At 32.7% G+C, this 27,046-nt stretch overlaps 2 protein-coding genes and 1 long non-coding RNA gene across 3 annotated transcripts in view; all 3 read right to left on the bottom strand.

Annotated features, from left to right (window-relative positions):
* Positions 1-1,140: 1,140 nt before the first annotated feature.
* On the bottom strand, positions 1,141-1,875 carry LOC123662068. The gene is made up of 2 exons (XR_006744440.1): positions 1,799-1,875; positions 1,141-1,768 (listed from the first exon to the last, which is right to left on the bottom strand). It is a non-coding gene; the product is annotated as an uncharacterized LOC123662068 (long non-coding RNA).
* Positions 1,876-3,875: 2,000 nt separating this feature from the next.
* Positions 3,876-14,534, bottom strand: LOC123662286 (serine/threonine-protein phosphatase 5). Its single transcript, XM_045597148.1, has 9 exons — positions 14,273-14,534; positions 13,883-14,124; positions 10,001-10,148; positions 9,268-9,389; positions 8,106-8,376; positions 7,263-7,493; positions 6,378-6,597; positions 5,496-5,577; positions 3,876-4,238 (listed from the first exon to the last, which is right to left on the bottom strand). The coding sequence occupies exons 1-9, from the start codon at positions 14,361-14,363 to the stop codon at positions 4,176-4,178; spliced, it is 1,470 nt and encodes a 489-aa protein (XP_045453104.1). The 5' UTR covers positions 14,364-14,534; the 3' UTR covers positions 3,876-4,175.
* A 3,126-nt stretch (positions 14,535-17,660) lies between these two features.
* Positions 17,661-27,046, bottom strand: part of LOC123662453 — a 34,753-nt gene continuing 25,367 nt past the window's right edge. Inside the window, exons 36-49 of the mRNA XM_045597296.1 lie at positions 26,568-26,663; positions 25,936-26,165; positions 25,335-25,545; positions 24,931-25,026; positions 24,329-24,564; positions 23,720-23,930; positions 23,361-23,456; positions 22,093-22,319; positions 21,301-21,508; positions 20,797-20,877; positions 19,855-20,081; positions 18,785-19,007; positions 18,457-18,552; positions 17,661-18,119 (exon numbers count right to left, since the gene is read on the bottom strand). Coding sequence (XP_045453252.1) covers positions 17,908-18,119; positions 18,457-18,552; positions 18,785-19,007; positions 19,855-20,081; positions 20,797-20,877; positions 21,301-21,508; positions 22,093-22,319; positions 23,361-23,456; positions 23,720-23,930; positions 24,329-24,564; positions 24,931-25,026; positions 25,335-25,545; positions 25,936-26,165; positions 26,568-26,663 — 2,450 coding nt within the window. The 3' untranslated portion in view covers positions 17,661-17,907. The remainder of the gene's footprint in view (positions 18,120-18,456; positions 18,553-18,784; positions 19,008-19,854; positions 20,082-20,796; positions 20,878-21,300; positions 21,509-22,092; positions 22,320-23,360; positions 23,457-23,719; positions 23,931-24,328; positions 24,565-24,930; positions 25,027-25,334; positions 25,546-25,935; positions 26,166-26,567; positions 26,664-27,046) is intronic.

The raw sequence follows: 27,046 nt of genomic DNA, 5'->3' as shown, positions 1-27,046 counted from the left end.
CGCTAGCGCTCTTAGAGGTAAGGTCGACGCCAAATTCTGCGCAGCCGTCTCTTTCGCTCACACGCGCCAAGCGCCTGTTGTTATAGCTGATAAAACGCATTTGATACTTTCATAATAAAATAAACATATTACGAAAATGACTGTAAAATAATATAATGATAATTTCTGTAAACAAATGTATAATTTAATTTTCTTTTCTCACACTATTAATACAAATATGCATTTCAAGCTGTTTGTCTTGTTATTTGTTAATTAATATGTTTGTCGGTGTCGATGTCATAAAATGCTATTTTATTCATATCGTAAATATTAGAATCATTCGTAAACTGAAAAAACTAAATCAATTAAAAAAAAATTGTTTCATAAAATTGATTTTTTATTTTTATTTTAAATTTATTGACTGTTGTTATATAACATACTTGAAATTTTTAACAAATTAATTATGTAAAAAACATTTTATACCATAGTTATTAATTTTTATTATACATTAGAAAATGATCAAGATGGTCTTTTGGTTGTCACACTATACTTACTAGCACAAAGATCGTACGATTCGCGCGATGCGACTAAATTTACCTAAACTTGCAGAGCGTAAAATTGTGAAATGGCTCTTAACGATATAAATTGGGTCAGTTTTTTTTTTTTCGTTTACGAGCAAATACAATTATAATTAAAAATGAATTAAATATAGATTTTACGTATGGTTTATGTTTTCAAGCGAATATTATTCTTTGACTAGCTGACCCGGCGAACTTCGTATCGCCTAACACAAACTTTATCGTATGGTATTAAAGTTCAAATTGTCTTTTAAGTATTATCACAAATCTTTTGTATGGGAGTATAGAAAAGTGTGGTTTTTAGACTTTTTCAGGAAATTTAAATTTTTTTTTTTTAGAATTTTTCTCTCCGTAAGAACCATCCTCGTACTTCAAGGAACATTTTAAAAAAAGAATTAGCGAAATCGGTCCAACCGTTCTCGAGTTTTGCGCTTAGCAACACATTTTGCGATTCATTTTTATATATAAGAATAAGAATTTCAAAATGAAGCTAGAAACTCGACTCTCTTATTTTTAATTATAAAAAAAAACTGATCCATTAAATAAGGCCAAAAGTAAAAACGATATTAAATAAAACGACACATTTATCTATAGTTATGTATATTTACAGCATATCTAATAAAAATTATAGAAGGCTACTTGCTTCCCGAAAACACCCTTATTTCAAAAGATAATTATTTCAAATCCGTTTCTTCTTGAAATATAATTCACAGGCCTATAAGCCACTTAATAGGTAAAATAAAAATACAATTTAATTTAAACCAAGCATTAAATTAAGGATATGATTGAAATTTTTTTACTAAAATAAAATTTCTTGTAAATATTAAATCATCAGTATTATAACTGTCATTATTATTACATTACTTTTATTTCAATGATATTATTTTTATAATTAGATACATTTTTTGTAGACGAGTTTTGTGGTATATTTAGCCTATTACAATGCAGTATGAAAATTTATCTCTATTGATTTACTTAAACAATCATTGACAATTATTAATGCGCAAATGCGTTATCATCTATTCTGCACTTACTGCTTATTATCTTCACAGTTATTATAAATTAGAAGAGATTTTACACATAGTACATTCCAATAGAAATTGTTTAAAAATATATCATATGAAAATCTGATATGAAATCCTAAGCCAACGAAAACAAAAGACACAGCCGTTTATGCTGAAAATTTTCGACAATCGCAAGGTAATCAAAACCTACAGATTAATCGCAAGGTAATCAAAAACCTACAGGTTACTTCCCGTGAACTCAGAATGTCGAAATTTGGTACGAAGCAGATATAGGAAAAATTGCGAAAAGTATAAATTTTTAGTTACATCATGTAATAAAAATATTTTTAATGATTTTGTTTGTACGGAACCCTCGGTGCGCGCGTCCGACTCGCTGTTGGCCAGTTTTTTTCCGCAAAATTTACTTTTCATAGCTCATTTTTTAAATATTTTATTGAAATGGACTAGCGTGGACACTACTATCATTTTATTTCACGTTTATATTACAACGTACGTACTTCGATAACTTACAGATAAGCTAATGATTACAGACAATGGTAGATTGGTAACACTTATTATGATTTAAAATGTATTTTTATTGTAATATAGAGGATGGATAAAAAAAAGAGGAGTTGCTTAAATGACATACTACATACCCCATAAGCTATATCTTAATATATATAAATTATGCGTCACGTTGTTTGTTGTCACACCGTTTGCAATTTGATCCAACTTGATAGATAGGCTATATTTTATTTCGATATACATAATTATTATATTCACAAAAAGGGCGGGTACGGAGTTCGCCACGCAAGCTAGTATAAAATATAAAGTTAAATAAACGTACTAGTTTAAGTTCAATTGTAAACTTAACTTATGCCTAAACACCTTTTTTTTTATGTAGCTTAGAATTGATACATATGTATTTTAATATGTTATTGTGTTGATTATTGTTGTGTACAATAAAGAGTATTATTATTATTATGTAGTTTATGTAGTTTAAACTTTATGCCTCTTGTTTGTATCCAACCTATATATCAAGATTTAAGGTTTTTTTTTTAAATTAAATCTTTTATAACATACAATTTGGAATACAAAGGTACGAATTGAAATGCACATATTATTCATACACATATTTCATAATTATTATTGTTTTTGTGTACTAATCCTATCGCTAATGAAAAAAAAAACAAATATTATTGTGATGTTCAGCAGTGCTATTGTTTTAACAGAAAATATGCTTTGTCATATATGGAAAATAGTAAATGTGGTGGCACATAGGATATATATCAGAATATGTAAATAAAAAACATTTAAACATAAAATTAAAATAATAAAACTAAACAATGGCAACACCGGCGAATACAGTGTAAAAATGCATTTGTACATAAATCACAAACAAAGAGTATTTTTTTAGATTTGTTTAGTTTCTGCTATCAAAATTTTGAAGACAATGATAGTTATAATTTGAAAAACGAAATAGCCTTGCTATATATTATTTAGTACATTATGAACGCATATTTACTTCACATGTAGATGTGTATTCTTATTTATCCAAATAATCCAATAACGTATAAAACCATTCATGTTTTTATAATTAAACTGTATAGTATTGTGCTATTAATAAATAAAATTACACCTGCATTTAGTGTCTTCATAAACATCGCATTTACATTAGCTATTAAAATACAGATGTTAGATACACACGTTAAATGATAAAATCATTTTTAATACATCTTTGCCTATGATTAACAGTAATACTAAAATATAGTACTTGACAATAAAGTCGAAAGTAATTCCGCAAGTAAAATTATAATAAAGTAATAATCAGTAAAACATTTTTAAATATAGTTAATACGGAAATCTTCATAAAGTTGAAATATTTTAAATAAATTCGCAGTCTTATTACGAAGATATTGTCCCATACTACATTACTGACTTAGACATATAGTTAAAATATACATAACGGCTTTTAGACGCAAATAAGACGTAATAAAAATAGTGGATCTATCTTGCATAACGCTGTCCCATATTCTAAACAAATATGTACTGAGATGCATAAAATTGTAATTGCCCAAAACACAGTAAGTCACGTTTATTTAATGGTCTAAGTGAGCAGTATTTATACTTTTTTTAAATTGTAAAACACTCCTGGGAAATATTATTAGCACCTCAGAATATGCTTATCATATTTAGATTATCAAACATAAAATTTAAATAATAGGATTAGAAACATCGGACAGATCCAAGTATCCATTGTAAAGGCAATTTTCAAATTTGCGTCATTATATGTCGCTACACACAAAAACTGAAGGCTTTTAAAATCACATACATTTGAATATTACAATTTTATTACAGCACTTCATACAAGATAAGGCTCTGCCTGAATCACCTTTAGCGGAAAGGTATAAAAATGATTATGTACACTTACAACGGACTCCGTTCATCTATGAAATCAAGTTGTCGTGACTACCAGGAAGTGATAGAGATTTTGGATTGTACTGCTAAGGTTTTGTAAAGGTATTGCTAAGTTATTGCAGGGAAATTGCCAAGTGACGTCTGATCTTGTTTACGACAACGAGTCGACGTCGTAACTTGACAATAGCTCCTCGGATCATTGACAGAACATGCTCAGTAGCGAATGAGCGTATGCCATTGGTTTGACGTCTGGGTGAGGCTGGAAATAATAATAATTATTATATCATTTGCAATATACATATAGTCTGAAATACACGACGCGTTGGCGAAACTTTCACACATTCGACAGTCGCAGGTCCGATCCACGCATATGGAAAAACCGACCGCTTTGGTGTAAGTGTGTGTAGGCGGTCACGGTTTTGATTTCCGCTTGTAGTGGATATTTGTATTTATTTCCGGTCTGGTTGTCTGTCCTTGTGGATATCGCTAGTTTCAGTTATTATCATACATACTGGATAGCGATCGTAACTCATAGTAGGCAATATATCCGCCAATCCGCAGTGTAACAGCGTGGTGGATTAAACTCCGACCCTTGTCATATATCGAGAAAGAGGCCTATACCCAGCTATGGGATATTATAGGCTGCATCGATTATGGTAAAACATTTGTATCGCCGTGGCCTAGTTGTTTGTGTTGTGTATTGTCATTCCAGACCAGACAGATGAGTAAATCATAGTGGTGGGCCGTTGTGTGTGTGATAATTATTTATTAACAAGTGTAGTGTGATATGCAAAAATTAAAATTGTAGAAAAATATACTTGCTGTAGTGTATGGTTTAACGGGTTGGTTCAATATGATGAGTTTATTAGCCTATTGGCTATAAAGCATAACACTATGTGCCATGATTCAGCAGTAAGCATATTCAAGGGTAAAAAACAATGTTCGTATAACATAGAACAGTGTCTTTATTCATGTCTGACTTTTATGTCTGTATTGTTGTTCAAAATCTATATTTATTTAAATAAATAATAACATATAATAAATATTTGATGCACTATTTATTTTTGTGTTACATAAGGGAATTCTAAACATTTTTTTTATTATATCTAAAATTGACCGTCCAGCGGGGATCGAACCTGATTCTCCGATCTCCTGATTCTGTCGGTGCTCTAGCCAATTAAGCTATGGAACGATGTACCCGCTAGATCGAAATTCATAATTTGATGATGATTGTTACAGAACCCGTAACTATTTAAATTTCATATTACAATGAAAATCTTTGACAGGAGACGACACCATGCTATTGTTAATACGTACTATTTATTGATGTCAAACACGGATAGTCGTAGATACAGATTCGATCCCCGCTGGAACGGTCAATTTTTGATATGATATTAAAAAAAAATATATTTGATGAACTAGTTAGCATAAGTAGCATTGATATTCTAATACAATGTATGAATGAATAAAACGTGATTTAATGTAAAGTAATAAATAAAAATAACCGTCAACTTACCACGGCTTCATAAGAAGTAAAGTGTGGTTTCAAATCTTTGCCATTCATTGTGATAAAAGCACCAAGATTACCCATTGTGTCACTGAAAATAAAAATTGTATTTTTATCACCGTAAGATAAATTTATGTGTCAATCTGATAATAGATTCAGCAGCCGTTGCGTGATTTACTTCTAGGCTTTCAATTAAAACTTAAACTTGATCTTAATTTTCATAAATGTGATGGCCATATAAAGAATTGATACAATCGTGAGGCATAAAGGGAACAACATGTGTATACTTATAAAGGAATATATTCCTTTGTTTGTAAATATATTTGTATAGTACTTTTTTATAGCAGTAGTAATATGTATTGTTTTAAAAAGAGATTTTTAACACTCCATAATAGCCACATATAAAAGAAATATTTAATTTCAATTTTATGTATAGGAATTGGTAAATAACTTTTAATGTCGTTTCTTTGTTTTTTCAGGGAGGTTAAGAATTTTTATAATTTATTTTTGTATCATAATGTATAAAGAAAAATTGTATAATAAAATCTTTGTTTTTTCAGAGCAACACATTGTATAATTTTCCGATTCCAATTTTAAGTAATCAACTAATGTCTTATATACTATACATATATTAAACTTTATGAAAAAAAAAAATTAAGCACATAGTTTAACCCCCAAATAGATTTTAAGCTTTGCAACATGGTTTTATGTTACAGGAGTTGTATTTACGCCAAACTGGAAACCAATCTTGTGAGACTTGCTTCTTTTTGACTGATCTTTTGTACAAAGCCTAGAAAAAATACGTACAATATTTCGCTAAGCATACTCCCTTTTATTGCTTAGCGAGACAACTGCACTGTGTAGAATTTCAATCCAAAAATTTAAACTTACCAATAATTAGGCGCAGAGAACACAGTAATACATTTTCCATCGTGAGCTACTTCATATCCATCATTCTTAACTTCATGGCTTCTTATTATGTAATCCAAACCATTCTTCTGGAGGAAAGCCGCTGTGACATCCGGTCCAAATTGACATCCAACACCTCGTTTGGATGGAGACCTGCCTGCCATGGGTTGTGGATCCGACCAGAGTAGTTCACACATTATACCTAAAACGTTATAATATATTTTATTGCATGCATAAATATATATAAAAGTGGAGTTATTTACTACTTGCAGATTACATAATGCATTACCCTGTGTGGTTACGGCAGTGAGAATGTAGCCACCCCCTCTCTTACCGTAGGTGTCGTAAGAGGTGACTAAGGGATAACACAGTTCCACTACCACCTTGGAACTAAAAAGGCCGACCGATGGCGGGATAACCATCAAACAGCTGGCTTTAAAATACACAGACCGAAGACGGGCAGCAGCGTTTCCGGTACGACAAAGCCAGCCTTCACCAACCCGCCTGACCAACATGGTGACTATGGGCAAAACACATGAGTTCACGCCATTGTTGGCGCGACTTATGGAGGTCTATGTCCAGCAGTGGACTGTATTAGGCTGAAATGATGATGATAATAATGATGATGATGATGATGATGATGATGAGACTACACAATATAAAAAATAGGTGCGGGCGTAGAATTAATGTGTTTGCTCGCAAATGAAAAAAATCGACTTCAATTACATAGACAAGTAATACAACGTAAGTTGACGAAAAAAATTAACAATGATTTATTAAATAATATGATTTGCAACTATATTGAACACCTCATTTTAAATTTACACTAAGTACAGTACATATACATATATGTAACAAAGCACTAACCATCTTCCGGAGGCTGTTTGTTTCGGTCAACGTTTCTGATATCCTCGAGCGTGATGTCATCCTTAGAAAATAGTCCGCCGTGCATCACCAATACTCTATTGTTGATACAATGTGCCAGCGGTAGCCAATTGTAGAGCTCGGTGAATAAATCTGCCATCTGAGATGTGTATTTAGATGTCACCTCTCCTCGGAAACCATACACTCGGTTCATATCAAGTGTCTCGTGGTTACCTGTGAAATAATAATAATTATGATTAAATAAAAATATTTTTATTTGGAACAAATGACATGGTACAGATATGTACATGTGTATAATGGACTACAGTTAGTTTTAAAAACTGTGTCCTAGTATTATCACCAATCTCCGTTATAAAACAGATCAGCTTTTAATAAAAATAAAAAAAAAATGATATAACGAGAATATTAATAATAATTATACTAATATTAAAAATATGTAGTTTGTAGCTATACAAAAAAAAAAAAAAAAATTATATTGTTTTTCTTTGATTGTGAATAAAATCTATCCTGCGAATAAATTAAACAGTAACGTTAAAGGTAGAAGGAAAAATATCCTATCAGAGCTTGTTTCACCTCAATAAATAAATATCCATTTCTAAATTCAGAGATAGTGAATAGAAATATTACAAAGTACAATTCGAATGTAAAAAGGAGTAATATAATATAACAAACAAACTTTTATCTACTTTTATCTAATGGATACCATCTTACATCAAATAGCATTAACGTTAACTGAAACAGGTCCTAAGAGAGATTGCATAAAGTGTATCTAAAATTTTCTGCCAGAAATAAGTATATAAAATAGAAAAATTTACATAAGCTTACCGCGAGACATGAAGAAGTGATCTGGATACAATAGTTTAAAACTAAACAGTGTGAATATACACTCAACACTGAATGATCCTCGATCCACAAAGTCTCCATTAAACAAATATGGATTTGTGTCTGACGGTAATCCATTTAATTTAAAAATGTTCATTAAATCATAGAATTGACCGTGTATGTCACCGCATACTGTGAACTTTTTATCATCTGGTACTTTTATGTCAACTAAAGATGGCTGCTTTTGGAAATATGCTTTCACGTCTAGAAGGATCTGAAATAAATTGGAAAACAATGTAATGAACATTTGAGACTATTTCTGTAAAGATACATTTTTAATTATAGATACAAAATGTTTTCTTTAAATTAATTTAAATTATTTGATTTTAATAATTTGTTTATCGATAATTGCTAGACATTCTTTATTTTAGAGTCTTTAAAACAAAACTACACATTACACAAACATTAAACAAATAAATTTTGATTAAAAGTACTACGAAAATGCTTTAGTTTAGAATTAAAAAAATCCAGTTAAAATGTTATTGGTTAAATGCCAAACTTCAATTAGCATTATCATTTTAATCTTGCAATTTATAATAAGTAACTGTTATACTGGAAACAGAATAATAATTCAGTAAAAATAAAGAGAATGAGATATTGATGTAAGACTTCAAGCTATAATTATTTATTTAGGCTGTTATTACCGAAAGTTAAATGTAAACATCCTGCTATGTAGAACATATAACAGGAAATTTAAGAAATTTCCCGATAATACAAATATGGATGTCATCCAATGTAAAACCAGAATTATCATCTGTCATCCAATTTTAATCCAATTTATTTTTGTTTTAACTTTTTAAAGTATTTAGAGGATATTTACTTTATAGATTAAATCTTTCGATTACAAAAACAATCTTCAACATCGGTACACCCAGTAAAAATTTATAAAGTAACACAAAAAAAAAAAAATACAATTGAATTGAGAACCTCAGCCTTTTTGCTGAACTTGAGTAAAAAGTACTGATATAAATATATTTTTTTACAAATACTAATTTTGTCTATCTACAGTTTAGTGGATTCCTTATTAAAATTAGAAATGAATTTTGATTGCTTTGGAACACAAACTAATGAAACTTTTATGTCAATAAAGAAAAAAAAATCATACTTTGTAAGCATACTTCTTGTGAAGTTTCTTCTGTGCTTTGTAGTACTCCATCAAATCTTTGATAAATTTCAGAGTCACCTTGCCGTCTTCGAGGCTTGGACCTTCATATTCATCTTCAATAGCTACAATTTTTAAATATTATATTAATTAAATAAAAAATACATACTTTTCATTTATACTCATAACGAACAACAATTTTTTCCTTAAGAAACTAAATAAGTATTATGGTAAAAAAATTGGTAGTTATAGAGACTGCTGATAGAAGTGAAAACTTAACACTTTTAGTATTAAAATTTGAATGTTGGTAACACCAACCCATAAGATTTTCCCATAACAAAAAGTGGCCAACGCGGCTAGTTTTATTTCAAAAATTATGAGGAGTGAAATTACGTGAAACGTTAACGCTGACCAGCCCCGAGAACGAAGTTTTACCGGGCAACGTCGCTTGCGGAAAAGGTATAACTTTTTTTTAATTAGACTAAGTCGGATGGCGGGATAACTATCCAACTGCTGGCATTGAGATACACAGGCCGAAGACGGACAGCCTATCGCAGTCCACTGCTGGACATAGGCCTCCATAAGTTCGCGCCAAAAATGGCGTGAACTCATGTGTTTCACATAGTCACCACGCTGGGCAAGTCTTAGTGTACAATAAAATAGAGATTTATTTAATAGATATAAGGACTACAGTCTATCTATCCGGAAACTATAAAAAACGACATATTGGACTTACTCATAGCATCTAAGTTTATTGTTTCAGCGATATTAACTTCTTTTTTATCTACCGAGATCGCCTTCTCAAATGCAATTTTTTTAACTATTTTATTGCATTCATTGTACTTCATTTTCGCGTCTTGATCGTTTGGTCGAACTTTGGTCACCTGAAAAGACGAATATTTTAAGAAAATTTTGATTTTAACTTTGCAGTTTGTTAACATAAATTTGTATAGCTAACTTGAGGATCTGGCATGTACTTGTTGTGTAAAAGTCCTTAACCCTTAATTCACTTCCTGAGTCCACTGGACTCACATTGAAATTTTAAACTATTATAATTTTAACGTTTTAGCGACTAGTGCGACTATAAGCGATGTCAGGTGAATCAATCGATACCTGCACAAAGTCAAAACTACTACTACGGAAAAGATCCATTCAAGTGGTCACGATTACCTCCCGCCCGAAATATGCGTACTGCAGCCACATAATGTGGTTCAAGTTCCTAGAGTCAGGCCTGCAGCTCAAGGACCTCTTGGTCCGATTGATACATTCCAGTTAATATTCGATCAAAAAATGCTAAATACCGTTTTGATTTGGACAAATAAAAAGCTTGAGGAGTTATAAACGAAATAACCAAAAGATTTTGCTTTTAGACAGACTAACTAATTCTGTCGAATTGAAAAGTTTTCTAGCCTTGCTTATTTATTCTGCTATTTTTAAATCTAACAGAGAAAGCGTTCTATCATTATTTGCAACTGACGGTACTGGGCGTGAAATATTCAGAGCATCTATGTCCAAAAACAGATTCATGGCATTTCTCTTGACGCTTCGCTTTGATGATACTTCTGACCGTGAAACCCGAAGACCCGATCACTGACATATTACAAGCATTTGTAAAAAATAGTCAAAACAATCATTCCATAGGCACTAACGCGACCGTTGATGAAACGCTCATAGAATTCCCGCCAATATGCCGGGGAAATATGGTTTGAAGATGCAGTGCTTAGTACATTTTGAAAAATTCTATATTTACAACATCTACTTATATACCGGAAAAGGTTCCGATGGCTTTGGTTTGACAGAAGAAGAGAAAAAGAAATCAGTACCAACGCAGGCCACGCTTCGCTTGTGTAAGCCCATTTTCAACACAAACATCAATGTTACCACAGACAACTGGTATTCCTCAATGGAGATACTTCAAGAGTTGAAGGAAAGAGGCTTGACAACAGTAGGTACACTCAAGAAAAACAAGAGAGTCATTCCAAAAGAATTTCTCCCGAACAAAGACCGGCCTGTTGAATCTTCTGTATTTGGATTTACCAAAGAGTGTACTCTGTCAGCTATGTCCCCAAAAAAAATTAAGCTGTTGTGCTGTACTCCTCCATGCACCATGACAATAAAATTGACAACATTACTGGAAAACCTGAAGTAATAATGTATTACAAGTCGACCAAAGGAGGCGTAGATATGGTTGACCAAAAGTGCTCCGTGTACTCATGCAGTAGAAGAACGACGCGTTGGCCTATGGCTGTGTTCTTCAGGGTCGTTGATATGGCATGTTGCAATGCACAAGTCATCTATGAAAGCCAAAGTGATGTACCAAAGCTGAAAAGATTGAATTTTCTAAAAAGCATTGCAGAAAACTTAAATCAAAGTAATTTGATGACACGTCTACACAGTACACATTTGCCATGCCAAATTCGCAGTTCGATTTAATCTGTCTTGAATAAAAGAAATACCTGAAGATGCAAGCTACTCTGAATCCAGAAACAAGCTATCCCGGACAGAAAGAAAATATTGCTATTTTTGCCATTACAAAAAGAGAACAAAGACTGCACATCTGTGCACCAAATGGCCGCACCAAAAGCCAGTATGTTTGACTTGCTCAAAAAAGGTATGACGACGTTGCCTATAAGCAGTGGCAAAACCCATTGCCAGTTTTTTTTTTTTGTATAGAAGCCTACATTTTTGTTTTCTTATTTTTGTTTCGTTACCTTTGAGAGTCTAAAAAAGTTAAAAAGATATATTTGTTACAAATTTTTGTTAGTTTTGTTTAGGTTTGAAAATACCTTTGTCTTTTGAGAACTGTTAAAATAAGTTTATTTAATTTTTAAGAGGATCTCAGAAGTTTGTCTAGTTTTGTTAATTTTTTCTAATGCCTTAACTAAAAAAAATAATAAAAAAATTATATTAAAAAAAATGTTTTATTTGAGGAAACCACACTTAGAAAATATATGAGTCACGAGTCACGAGAGATTTCACCTAGTGAATTGAGGGTTAAATAATATATATAAATTAAGTGTTATTAAAGCGTTAACAGAATAGGCTCATACTAAAACATTATCATTAATGTAGATAATTGTTTTAACGAATATTTAAGATAATATAATAAGTATTATAATTCATCCCCAAATATTTAAAACTAGCAACCTCTGTCCATCCATTCTTTTTAAACGATAAGTAATCACTAACATATCATATACTACAACCTTCTCCGGACCATGTTGCATCTTATGGTATAAGTATTATTCCGATAGGTTCAATAGTTTTTGCAGTATAAATGAACAAACAACCGGCTCTAAATTTACTTATAAATAATAATAATAATAATAAAGCTTTATTTTCCAAACAACCCTTCCCTTCTCTTCCCGTGGGTGTCGTAAGAGGCGACTAAGGGATAACAAGGTTCCACAACCACCTTGGAACTTAAGAAGCCGACCGATGGCGGGATAACCATCCAACTGCTGGCTTTGAAATACACAGGCCAAAGACAAAGCCAGTACTGCGGTCACCAACCCGCCTGCCCAGCGTGGTGACTATGGGCAAAACACATGAGTTCACGTTATTTTTGGCGTAAACTTGTGGAGGCCTATGTCCAGCAGTGGACTGTATAGGCTGTAATGATTCCAAACAAAATATCTATATAGCAGTTAAGCTATACAATTTCTATAAATATTTATTTATTTACTCTTTATTGTACACCACAATATGCAAATACAAAATAATAATAATACAGACAACTTAAGAATGTGTAGTACAAGAGGCGGTCTTATGGCTAGTTAGCCATTTCTTCCAGACAACCCGAAAAAATAAATATATACATTATATCTAAGCTTATACCCAGAAAGGGTCCTCGAATATTCAACAATATTTAATTTGTGGAATACATTGGTCTTGCAAATAATAATAATATAAATTCTGTACGGTTTGTCTTTAAATATTTTATGTACGAGATTACAAGCATTAAGCATTATTTAAAACTTTTGGTATAAAATGTTTGTTTCTCGATTTGATTACTAAAACTGTTTTTGCTATTAACTTTAATTTAATTGGCAGTGTTTTCTTTTATTTTTTTACTATTATGATTATTGAACTATTTTCATTTATATACCATGAGATAATATATCATATACCGGCGAAAGGGGTCATCTTCAGCTCAACTGCCCGCAGAAGGAGACCCAGATAGCAAGGATGAAAAGGATCAAGGAACAAATAGAGGAGCTGAAGAAACAAGGGGCTTCGTCCCTTGCACGGGAGCAGGGAAACGAATAAAAGCCAGGACTAAGGGGCGAGTACTGGCTGACACGGAGGAAGCCCCAATAACTGTTATCTCCCAGGCATGCAGCGAGAATAGTCTTGCGATTCAGGGAACTATTAATGGGACGGATTGCAAAATGACTCGACACAGGCACCTCTAGAACAATAGTGAACCCAAAGCTGGTAAAAGCCGCAAGGGAACACAAGAGAATTATATATGGTATATATCTAATCAATCTAAAAGAGTGCATGTTATAAATGAATTTAATAGTCCGAAATCAAGAATTTTTCCCTAATTTCAACATTTTCATGTTGTAATCATTTTCGCTTACAAGCATATTAAGAAAACAAAATGAATACTTACATATTCAAAGTCTTTGAGCGCTAACTTGTACTTGCCTAAAGCCATATAAGCTGCCGCTCGTCTGTAATAGGCTTTGGTGTAAAATTTATCTAACTCTATAGCTTTCGATGCATCATTCAGAGCATATCCGAAATTCTCTAATCTTAAATTAGATATACTCCTATTTGCATAGTACACTGCGCTCGTGGGATTTTTTTCAATAGCCTGACTGTATAATTCAATAGCACGATTGTAGTTTTGCCCTGTAAAGAAGGTTATAATTATATCTAATTATAGTTTAAATAAAAAAAAATGACAATCAAGTCTAACTTTAAGTAGAGAGTCATATAAATGTACATTTATTCGATAAACGAAACGTTTTAATTCAGATTATTGATTTGGAAAACTCACGTTTAAAAAATTCATTAGCTTCGTTTTTCAGATTCTCTGCTGCATTTTCATCTTGAGGCACGGGACCGGTTCGATCTTCGTTTCCGGCCATTGTTAATAGGTTAAATGCGAGGTAAATTAACACGTATATTAACAAATTATATCGTTATTCATGTAAAAAAAATGTGATTTTCTCACACCCATTACATGCTATCCGTAAATCGGGAAAAATGAATTGATAGAATGATGAATAAATGAATGATTTTCTGAATGATTGATTAAATTAAGTGTTGCCACAGTATAAATTAGTTTTAAATTACCTTTTTTAAACTTGTTTATGGTTAAAATTATAACAAATAAATTGTGTAACGTCAAAAACGTATTGATATTACAATAAAAAATAAATTATAGTTTTTGTGCAGAAGTAGAAAAAAAAAGTCGTAACTATTTAACGTATAATGTTTAAAATATAGGTTTTTATTATTATTAATACTAATAACATAAAACTAAAAAGTTTGTTTATTTTTTTTTTGCTTAAACACACTAATATCTGGAACTACTGGTTTGATTTGAAAAATTCTTTCATTTTTAGATAGCCCATTTATTGAGGAAGGCTATAGGCTATATAACATTACCCTAAGACTAATAGGAGCGAAGCACCAATGAAGAATATTTCAAAATCGGTGGGTTTTTTCCTTTGGAAAGCTTTCACTGCGCTGCGTAAACAGTTAAAGTTGCGCAAAAATCATGTATAACAGAATTGTTTCCCTTTAAAAGTTTTAAAAAAAATCCGCTACAGCATATGTCTTTAGAGGTTGGCTCACTATAACTTTTATAAGCTAACCAAATTTGTTTTAAAATAATGCATTATTTGCGAAGGTGTTTTTATGAACATTATATTAATCCTTATCTAAATAAATACGTTATTCATCGCAAGTATTTAATTTAAAGCAAAATTGCCCTTTACATCATTCGATTTCAATGAATATCTTAGGAGATAACGCAGTTTTAAAATAACATCGTAGCAAAATAATGAATAAGTGAAAGAAACAAATGTGATTAGTCCATCTCCCGAGAAAGGCTTTTTTCCTCAAATTGACGCGTGTGGAACCGCGGGGCACAGTTAGTTTATACATTAAAAAATCAAGTAATGAAAAAAGAGTAGTTCAAAGTTTAGGTAACTTTATTATATAGTACTCTTTTGTTGACTGACAGTACTCGTATACACTTTTGGTATCTGAAGTGAAATAGAACCAATTTAGATTTTTTTTTTAAATTTTTGTTTCTGTGTTTGTCTGTTTGTCTGTCTGTCTGTTTATACGGGCTAATCTCCGAAACAACTGAATCGAATTAAATGAAATCTTGTATGGTCATAGCTTTATATCCCTGGTCAACAAATATGATATTTTTGGTCCCGAAAAATTAAAGAGTTCCCGTAAGATAGTTAAAAAACTTTAATTACCTAAGCATCTTATTATACAAATTATGCACCTAATTAAGTATTGTTATTGCCGGTATCATCATATAATAAAACAATATATAAATTTAAAAAAATACATAAAATAACGAGATTCCGTGAAAAACTAAAACCTTACAAAAATAGTGTCTATATGCTATAGCGTATTTCATCATCATATTAAATAAACTAGATGACGCTAATAGTGTTCTACATAGCGATGGTGAAATGTTACAATTCACTGCAATAACCAAGCCATCAAAAATAATGTTACCGACTCTAATTCGTACTAAATAACTTGACACGGCGTTGACTATATTCTACATCGCGATGGTGAAAAAAAGTTGTTGTGTAAGAGTTATCGTATGGTTATTCGTCCGTGGCCCAGTCTTCTCAAAAAAAAAATAAAAAAAATAAGTGGTGTCGTGGGACACCAGGTAGGAACGAAGTTCCTTCGGATAGTATAGAAGCATCACTATTTGGAAAAAAAAAATGTTGAATTTTGTATATATTTTCTAGTTCTTGATTTTTTTTTTAATTTTGTTGATTGGTTGTTAATTAAGTACATAAAAGTAGGTATTTAGGAAATTTAGTATTTTAAAAAATAACAAATACTGTAAAATAAAATACATCAAACAAAATAATAATAATAATAATAATCCAAACTATTAAGTGAAATAAAAAAAACATATAGCTTTATTTATTTTTTTCGGCAGTATAAAATTACATAAATAATTTAAAACAAAAAGTTTACTAGTAATATTTTAGTTTGACAAACATCATATTATACAGTCGTGTAACTGATATTACGTCACTTCCGTTATATATTTTTCTTACTTTTTGTAGTGTCACATTTTTTTCAGTTCGCTCGCCCAGCCAATGTCAAGCCTGCCGTAAGGAACTTCGTTCCAAAAAGTAATAAAAGCAATAAATAAGCTTGCCTTCATTTTTGCTTAGAGATTTAATTTAAAAATCTAATGTTGGACAAGTGTTGGTTGACGATGTATTTGTAAACAAAGATCGAATCTCTCTCCGTACTCAAGAGAAGCTAAAAGGATGACTGGACGATTATATCCCAAGAATCTAATGGAGATCGTTAGGCGATATTCTCTGCGACTCGAGAACGCTAGGCTACGGCCCGCGGTATGTAAAAAACTTCTCGACGAGAAGTTGATCGTGAACGCCATACGTTGTCCCGAATCTCGGAAAGTAGTGAGACAAGGAAAACGGTATTGAGCGCTAATCGTGAACGTCATACGTTGTCTTGAGTCTCTGAGACATTTACTGAAAGAGAGGCCGGCTTGAGCTCTCAGCGTAGTCACTCGGCTGCGTCTCGATCTCTGGAAACCAGCCAAGAAGGGGATGCACGCCTCACAGATGATCGTTAACGCCATACGTTGTCACGAGTTTCAGAGACCTTTACTAAAAGAGAGTCTTGCTTGAGCTCACAACGGTCAACGCATCCGCACGGCTGCGTCTCGATCACTGAAATCCAGTAAAGAAAGAGAGGCACGACTAACAGCTGATCTTGAGCGTCATTCATTATCCTATATTTTAGCAATTATTAAATCGTGAGAACTCATGGCTATGTGAAAGAGCAATTTTGACTTCGCGAAACGACCTAGCCGCAAGAATCAACTTGGATATGCTTGCCAATGTTGAGGGAGAATTAATGGAGTATACATCTATCAACTAAGTAATGGAGTAAGATGACCGCATATTCATTTGAATTCCTTGATTCTCTGAGTGCTCCTGGATACAAAATCAATTTCAAAAATGACGAATTATTCTGATGAATTTTTCTGTTACGAAAATTAAGCTTAAGAAATTACGAAATTTCATGAATCTACTGACCCACCGCAGAACCATTGTTTATTTTAACTATTTTGATTCTTAATAATAAGGCAGAAGTTTAAGTGTAAATGAGAAAAATATGAAAATAAAACCATTCTGTAAAATATAAATAATTTATTTAAATAAATTAATCACGTAATTTCTTATAAGTACATATTGGAACATTTCACTTAAAAAAGGATTGATCTTTCTAGGTATTACATAATGACACTCGTGTTTAATGCGTTGAAAATTTTATTCGATTTTGTACCAAAGGTTATTTTTCTTATAACTTAACATTAACCAGTGTCCTATAATTTAAATACAGACAGATAGTTAAACGTCCATGATTACGTACATAAAATTACTATAAAAGACGGTGTAAAATGCTACATATTAATAAAATAATAATACTGCTTCTGAATAAAACTGCTGAACTGGGTTCGTCGCAGTCGTCGTTCTGTTCAACGTTTTGGAAGTAATTTTGGAACAATTCTTCCCGCGTATTCATGTATTCATTTATAGAATTGTTACCTGCCGTTGTCAATGACCGCGTTCGACTTAATTTCCATGCACCAACTATTGATAAGAATATAATATTAAAATTGAATTAAAAATAGCACTTTTATTGAAAATGTCCAAAGCCTGGTATTGAAGAAAGAACTATTCGTTTTGCTCATAACCGCTCAATATCGCAAATATCGTGTTCAAAGTAAAGCATTACAAACGCTTTTGGTCGTGAGCAGAACGAATAGTTTTTATTAAATACAGAAACGGACTTTTATTAGAATTTAATACAAAAAATAGTGAACTTTCGAGCAGTAACTTTTCTTTTCTTATTCAACATAATTTTAAATAGACTCTTGTGAAATTGCAGATAGTTAAAACGAAGTTATTAAATTCCGTCAATACTTACTGGCTCTTCTATATGGTCCAATGTTGACACAACTATAGGCTAAAGCGTAGGATGTGTAGTCAGTCGTCAAAACGTATAGTTCCATTGATACCATGGCTGGGTTTGGATCTAAAAATAAAATAAAATTTAAATAAAATGTAAAAATGACAACAATTTACTTCAAAATACTATAATAAACAAGAATATTTTTTCTTTTATTTAATCACTTATTCAGATGTAACATGCCCCGTCATTTGTTTCGTTTAGTAAAAAAAAAAGAAAAAAAAAAAAAAACATTTAAATTTCATTCGAGAAATTTATAGTTTAGTTAAAACATATAAAATCTTACCATCAGTGTTGCGAATCGGCAAGGTGACCAACAGTTTAGCGCTGCCATCAGTGGAGTTTACGGTAGCCGTTCCCTCGACTGTGTCCAGAACACCGTTGGTGACTTGCCAGTTGAGGACTGTGACGACACCGGTATTCTCGTCGAGTGTGTAGCGCGCACCCACACAAGTGCCATTTTCGTGGATTTGAGGGTAGCGTTGTATTTGATACCATGTGCCGGAGTACTGTATTGGAAGTAGCTTGACTTTAGTTTATAGCACATATTGAATTAGTTTATTATTAAATTAAAAATGTTCTATGTCTATACGATTCAGGCTGTATCATCCCACTGCTGGGCATAGAAGTCTTTCTCCACGTAGGAAAAGAATTGGAGCTTAATCCACCACGCTGCTCCACTGCGGGTTGGTGGATATATTCCCTAATATGAGTAAAGATTGCTATCAGGTATTTATGATAGCAAACGGGACACAAAGATTAACGTGCTTTCCAAGGCACGGTGGGGAGATCCAAACGGACCGACATCCTTACTCGAAATAAATATTTGTACGAATACAAATTTCCATCCACCATCGGTGTTGACATACACCAGAGCCACCATTACACCAGAGTGGTAGTTATAATGTCTTTCCTATTTTAGAAAGGAACCAATCAGTATATCTATTAAAATTAAATTCTGTTTATGTAAAAATCTTTTGGGGAAAATTGTACTTTCTACAGTTGTAATTGAGGTAGGATACAGCAGGAATTTCCTGCTCAAAATATGGAGCAGCCCGACTGGGGTAGTACCTCGACCTTACAGAAGATCACAGCTAAATAATACTGCTTTCAAGCAGTATTGTGTTCCTGTTGGTGAGTAAGGTGACCAGAGCTCCTGGGGGATTGGGGATTGGGTCGGCAACGCGCTTGCGATGCTTCTGGTATTGCAGGCGTCTATAAGCTACGGTAATCTCTTACAATCAGGTGAGCCGTACGCTTGTTTGCCGAATATGTGATACAAAAAAAAGTTGTGAGATTTTGTTTATGGTTTACATTATGGTATTAATTACTTTTAACGAGTATCAACGAACGTACCTCGGCCGGGTTGAAGTTTTGCACAACAGTTATATTAGTGTCACATTGTCCAGGCAATATGATCTGGTTTCCAGTTTGTTCTGGGTAATAGAAGCACGCCTCATCCGACAGGTTCGCGGGCAAGTAGAACTGTGGCTCAAGGGTTTCAGTGGCTTGTATAACAGAGCTCATGGCATTTTGAGCTGATGCGGAGAGCTCACGAGTTTTGCTGTATTTAGCGCTCCATACTAAAATTGATAATTTTACAAATAAATAAAATGTCAGTGTCTGTTTGTAATATAAATAACCACTTTTTACTAAATGCATATGGATGTATATACGGCACATATACCAAAATAACATTTTTTATAATTTTTGTCTGTCTGTATGTCTTTGTTCAGGCTAATCTCTGAAATGACTAGACCGATTTTAACAGGACTTTCACTGGAAGATAGCTGATGTTATAAGGAGTAAATTAAGCTTTAAACTCTGCGAACTGAACAACAATTCATCATTCATCATCATCATTTCAGCCTATCACAGTCCATTGCTGGACATAGGCCTCCACAAGTTCACGCCAAAAATGGCGTGTACTCATGTGTTTTGCCCATAGTCACCACGCTGGGCAGGCGGGTTGGTGACCGCAGGGCTGGCTTTGTCGTCCCGGCTTCCTTTCCCTTCCGTCCCGTCTTCGGCATGTGTATTTCAAAGCCAGCAGTTAGATGGTTATCCCGCTATCGGTCGGCATTATAAGTTCCAAATAATAAGCATGTCGGCCAGTATGTGTAATTTTAGACACTAGTACCTTCTTATTATTACTAATTCTTTTCCAAAGTAAATTATAGTATTATTAAGTAAATTGTAGTATTTTTTGATCAAATAGGAAAAGATCACTTACTACTAAATTATAGTATTATTAAGTAAATTGTAGTAGTTTTGATCAGATAGGAAAAGATCACTTACTACGTCTGTATTCATCTGTGTCGTTTTCACACGAGTAAAGAAGCGCGTAAGTCTCGTAATCAGTAGCCAACACCCAAACATCTGAAATATTTAATATTACATATTTATTTCATATTTTACCACATGTTAAAATAAAAGGTTAGATGAAATGAATTCAGTGTTAAATAATTTTTTATCGAATTGCTTTATATTTAATATAAGAATACTATTATTATAAATGATAAATGCTTCACACTCAACGGCCCCCAGTAGGATTTTCTCCTGTGTCGGAGTCCGGAAACACACGCAATGCACAAGCATAAACGCCCAGACCACGATAAACATCTATATGGCCAATACAAAATGTCCGCCGTGAGCGGGGATCGAATCCGCGACCGACAGCGCAACAGCCAGTGCTGTGACCGCTGCGCCAACGCGTCACCAAATTATTATTAGAAATTATTATTTAATAGAAATAAGAAATTAAAGCATTACTTAGTACTAAATATTTTCAAAAAGACTCACCCGTAGTCTGTCCATTACTACCGGTTTTGGTTAATCTTCCATTACTGTCTGCGGTCAATGTGCTAGTATTTACGTCAGCTCTTGTATCAAAAATACCGGTATCTACCATAATGTAATTATTACCACTTTGAATGACTTCTGAACTATAGCAGGTTCCCCTATCATAATCAGATGGGTAGCTTTCGACTTCGTGCCACCATCCGACGAACTGAAATTTTAAATATGGTTGTTTATTACTTTCGAAATATGTGTTAGTATGGGTTTTCATCTTAGATATTTTGCTACTGAAAGTTGAGCCAAAGTTTTCAACGCAAGGGCTTTTAATTATTAAAAGATGTCTACGAGAAAATTCATTATGTATTTTTGCACATAAGTACACTATTATAATGTTGTTGTAAAAACAAGCCGGCACTAAAGCACGCCGTTATATATTATCTAGTATCAGATATATGCTCTGATTAATGCTACAACAAACTGCATTGTTTTGTAACATTCTGCAAAAGTATGAGATTAAAAGTAGAAGTTGGGAAAAGGTCTTTACCGTAAAATCAATGGGTAATTAACCAGATCTAGACTGTAGATTGGTATACGTCTTAAAATATCTCCTAAAATACTGCCAGTTTCATTTCTATCGTTATTCTTTGACAATACAAATTTGAAAATTTAGTGATACTACCTATAGAACCTTCTTTGTAATTACATTACAATTAATATGAAAAAAAATGTGTATTTTCCCCTACCATTGACCAATGTTTTATACGTCTTATTAATAAAAATCTCTTATAATCTTACCCTTTGAATATCAAAACCTTGCACGCCCTGAATATTCTCACACTGTCCTCTGAACCTTGGTGTCTCATTCCTGTTCACGTTTGGTATGTAGAAGCAGGCTTCTGGAGACTGATCAGTGGGCTGGTAATAATCCTGATTTAGACCTTGTGTGCTGTTGATGATATTGTTAATGATAGGCAAAGCTGCAGGCGGCATAGTTGGTGTACGGGAGAGCTGCCAGCTGGTGACTGGAATAGAACGTACAAACGATATAATATAACTATTAAATTAAAAAAATAATAAAATTGCATGCAATAATTTAATTTTATGCCTTAGCCCTCACTTTAGAAATGAGCTTTTTTTGGAGAGAGATTTTTAACAAACATAGCTAAGAACTACGGCAAATAAATCGCTACTGCGTAAAAATTGAAATCGATCTTACCGTTCTAGAGTTAAGATCCAGCCAGAATCAGTCGGATGCTAATACTGTATACTAACTACTTTAATGGGACCGGTAAAATTTTGTAACAAATTACCTACGTATTCACCCGCCTGCCCAGCATTGTGACTATGGGCAAAGCACATGAGTTCACGTTATTTTTGGCGTAAACTTGTGGAGGCCTATGTCCAGCAGTGGACTGTAATGATGATGATGTACGTAGTTCATCATCATCATTACAGCCTATAGGCTATAATGATGATGATGAACTACGTATTTTATATTTTAACCAGGTTCGAAAAAGGAGGAATCTCCCAATTCGACTATTTTTTTGGGTGTTACCTCGTAACTTTTTAGTAGGTATACCGATTTTGATGACTTTTTTCTAAATCGAAAGCTGGTGCTTGTCTGTGGTACCATACTTGATTGAGATCTGATGCGTATTTTTTGATGACGTTGTATTACTTGTCGACGTCGATTGAAGTCGATTTTGATTCGTATGCGAGCAAACAAAATTATGTTGTAATAAAAAAATCCTATTTAAAACTAATAAACGCAATGCTGATCAAACTGCTTTGTGTTTTAGAGTTTGAATAAAAGCTACAGATACTATATTTTTATTTTTCTGTTTTAATATAAAAGGTACCCAGCCGCATAGTATATATAATAAGTATTTATACATGGATAACATTATGATTGAGATTGATTGCTTGATTGATTGATTGAGATTTATCTAATCGAGTCAACGTGTAAATTAAATAAGTTGTTGTTAAATTAACTGACGTACAGGCTTAGTAGCATATAAATTATAATTATATGCGAGTATTTTGAATTATATTATAATTGTTACCTTGTCGATTACCACTAGGTAAGGTACGACAGCTGTATACGAGGGCGAAGGTGTTGTAGTCAGTTTCGAGCACATAGTAGTTGACTACGTTAGTCACTGAAAAATAAAGTAATATTAAAACTGGTACATACAGTAAAAAATACATAAATACAATAACTGAACAATCAACAATAATACATATGAACATAACAAGATTGAGAATGTCGACGTTATTTGTATTGCAGTAAAAAAAAAACAGCGTTTTGACGAAAAATCTTAAGATCTTAAAAAAAAACAAACAATGTTTTTAAGTACTATACATATATAATAACAATAATATTAGGAGCAATAGAGGAGTATAATTTTTTTTTACTCACCGCCATTACTCAATTGGAAAGTGACGTTCAGGAGACCACTGCCATCAGTAGAAGCGACGACAGCTGTCGCAGTCTGGACATCAAGTGTTCTGTTGACGACTTGAGAGTTGAAAACGTTTACAAAGCCTGCTCTTAGGGTGTACTCAGCGCGTGCACAGGTGCCTTCTTGGAAGGCTTGAGGGTAGCTGGCTATTTCATACCATCTGCCGAGATACTGTCAACATTTCATAGAGTTATATTAATAATAATAATAATATTCTTTATTGCACACCATTAAAAGATACAAACAAAATTAGTATAATTAGAGAAACAAAAGTAGTATAATATGAGAATATATTTATATTAATTGAATTTTATTGAATTATGTGAAATGTGATATTTTAATTCTTTTGACTATTATTACTCGTATATATGTATGATAATATATTTACATCGATCTCGATTAGAGATGTATTTTCGAGTAAATTGTAAATGGTTTAAACATTTGAACTAAAAGAATTTCAAGTAATTAACATCAAAAATTTTCAATGTGTGTGGGTATATGATTTAGTCAAGTATGAATCCATAGCTGTTAAAAAGTTATTTAGTAAAACAGTAATTGGTATAACTTACGCCCTCCACGTTGAAGTTGGACTTAGCCGTTATGGATTCATCACATGGACCAAGCAACTCAATGGACGGAGGTAGTTGATCGAATTCTGGGTAGTGGAAGCATCCATTGACTGTCTGGTCAGTGTCATCGTAGTAGCCTTCGAAGAGATCTTCTGTGTTTGAAACTATATTGTTTATAGCATTGACTGCAGTTGATGAGAGACCAGTTTGACTTCTGCTAAGCTTCCAACTGTAGACTGTAATGAAATTCAAATACAGATTAATATTTAAGGGAAGGAGCTAATACTATCATGCTAACTACCGTTTGGTCGAACATTATTTAGCCAAATTGTTCTAGAATAAAAATTTACTTATGCCAAATATTGGACGGAGAGTTTTTGTACAGATGTGAGAGTGATACTGTTAAACTTTAGCATTCTAGAGATTTGTGTAACTGGAAACCAATCATGAAATTTATAAACAAAATTTAAAAGAAACGAAATCTCCTATTTTTATCTCCTATTTTATTTATTTGTAGACAATGTTATGGTATATCCGTGTTAACTATACGATGGACAGATATCGATTTTTTAAATATATTTTTCTTTTTTATTATGTCATACCTTGTTTGGATGTAGCGTTGATCTCTCGACAATTGTATAACAAAGCATAATCGTTGTAATCGACGTCCAAAACGTAAAATCTCGTTTGGAAGGTTTCTAAAAATTTAAAATGTCATTACTTATATGTATAGCCGTCTTTAGCAAAATTTGTTAAATATTATTTTTGAGGAAGTCTGTGAAAAATATGGCAACTTACAATTTAAACATTATTTATGTTTTACACAAACAATCAGGCAATACGTCAGGCAATCTTGTAGTACGTGAAGTATAAACTTTGTACCCCTTTTTACGAAAATTGCGCGGACGGAGGAGCATGAAATTTAGCACACTGATAGTTTATATAGAGAAGGGGTGCAGAATGCTAATATTTTTTTTATTATGCATAAAAAAATCATATCACCTACCTCCATTACTATTAACAAGATTGACGTCGAGGATTCCTTGATTATTATTCTGTAATGTTGCTGATCCAGAGAATATGCTTTGCGACTCTCCTGATACGATTGTCATTGTCATACTGAGATTTTGGTTGTTCGCAATGAATTCGTTCGAGACGCATTCACCTTCTTGCAGTTCCGAAGGGAAACGGGATACTTCATACCATGGTCCCGAGAACTAAGAAATGACAAGGTTTTAGTTGTCGATAAATCGTGATTACTGATTTAATAACTTCTTTTTTAAAGTTTTGATTGTTAATTTTTTTTTGCGAGAGTTATCGATAGAAATAATATATAGTCGATTTTCATCATTATTTAAATGAAGGTTATATATTTTGTTACAATATAGTTAATAAAGTTAAAGGTTAAAATACTTTAATATAGACTTAGAACCTAATGTAGGTTTAATCTTGATATTGGTCTAGAGGCGTTACTAATCGATAAATAATTTTAAGCGTTCGTTGTTATTTTGTTAGAACATGTAAAAAGCAATGCAAAACAGTTGCAGATATCCAGCATGTTCGCTGCATTTAAATATATGAAGCTAAATTAAATTATGTAAACTTACTAGACTAGTATTGAAATTGGTGACGATATTCAAATTGTTGAAATTACATTGTCCGTTTTGTAAAACTGGACCACCGTTGTTATCAGGATAATAGAAACAGTCCGTTTCATTGTGACCTCTTGTGACGTAATAATCTTGTCTCAGTACTGGTATAGAGTTGATAATGTTGTTGATAGTGGTCACGGATGTTTGAGACAAGGATCTTTCTCTGCTTAGTTTCCAACTGGATACTGAAAGATTAAACGTTAGAGGATATTCAAAGACGCATTTACGAGTAAGTAATGATGAGTCTAGGTGTTTGTGCAGTCCTTGTGGGTCTCCCCACCGTGCCTCGGTGAGCACGTTAAGCCGTCGGTCCGGGTTGTTATCATGTACACCTGATAGCGATCGTTATTATATAGTATGAGTATAGTAGGGAATATATCTGCCAACCCGCATTGGAGCAGCGTGGTGGATTAAGCTCTGATCCTTCTCCTACATGGGGAAAGAGGCCTATGCCCAGTAATATCCCACATTACAGGCTAAAGCGATAATGATGATTTCATATATTTTAACAATTAAATGTATTTTACCGGCATTTATGATTAGGTTTATTAAATAAAGTTATATTCCTCAAATGGTATATGTATTACCTCTACGATTTTCATTGTCGATGTTGACGCAAGAGTAGACCAGGGCGTAGTTATTGTAGTCAGTTGACAGAACCCAGTAGGGAGAACTTGTAGTTACTAGAATGGTAAACGAAAGTTTATTATTTATTACTAAGTTTATTATTACTCAATATACTTACATATATGTACAACTAGGATAATTAATGTACAAAATATAAAATACTATAATACTTGGTGGAAAGATGGAAATACATAAAAAATATTAAATGTGTGCGGTACTATTATATTCCTTTTTTTTAAATATTCTTTTTTCTATTTCTAGTCTGGTTTTGTTATTAAAAATAAGTAATAGTGTTCACTACCACAATATATAACTGCAAAATGGTAAACAAATATCTACATAAATATAAAATTGCCGGCAAAATGGGAAAACGAATGGTGGTCCTGAAAACCAGTGTCAGGGCTCTTAGTCCTGAGAATAGCTGAGGTCCTACCTTTTT

Source organism: Melitaea cinxia, chromosome 18 (assembly GCF_905220565.1).
Source record: "Melitaea cinxia chromosome 18, ilMelCinx1.1, whole genome shotgun sequence".
Classification (NCBI taxonomy): Eukaryota; Metazoa; Arthropoda; class Insecta; order Lepidoptera; family Nymphalidae; genus Melitaea; species Melitaea cinxia.
This window is presented reverse-complemented; position numbering and strand designations above follow the sequence as displayed.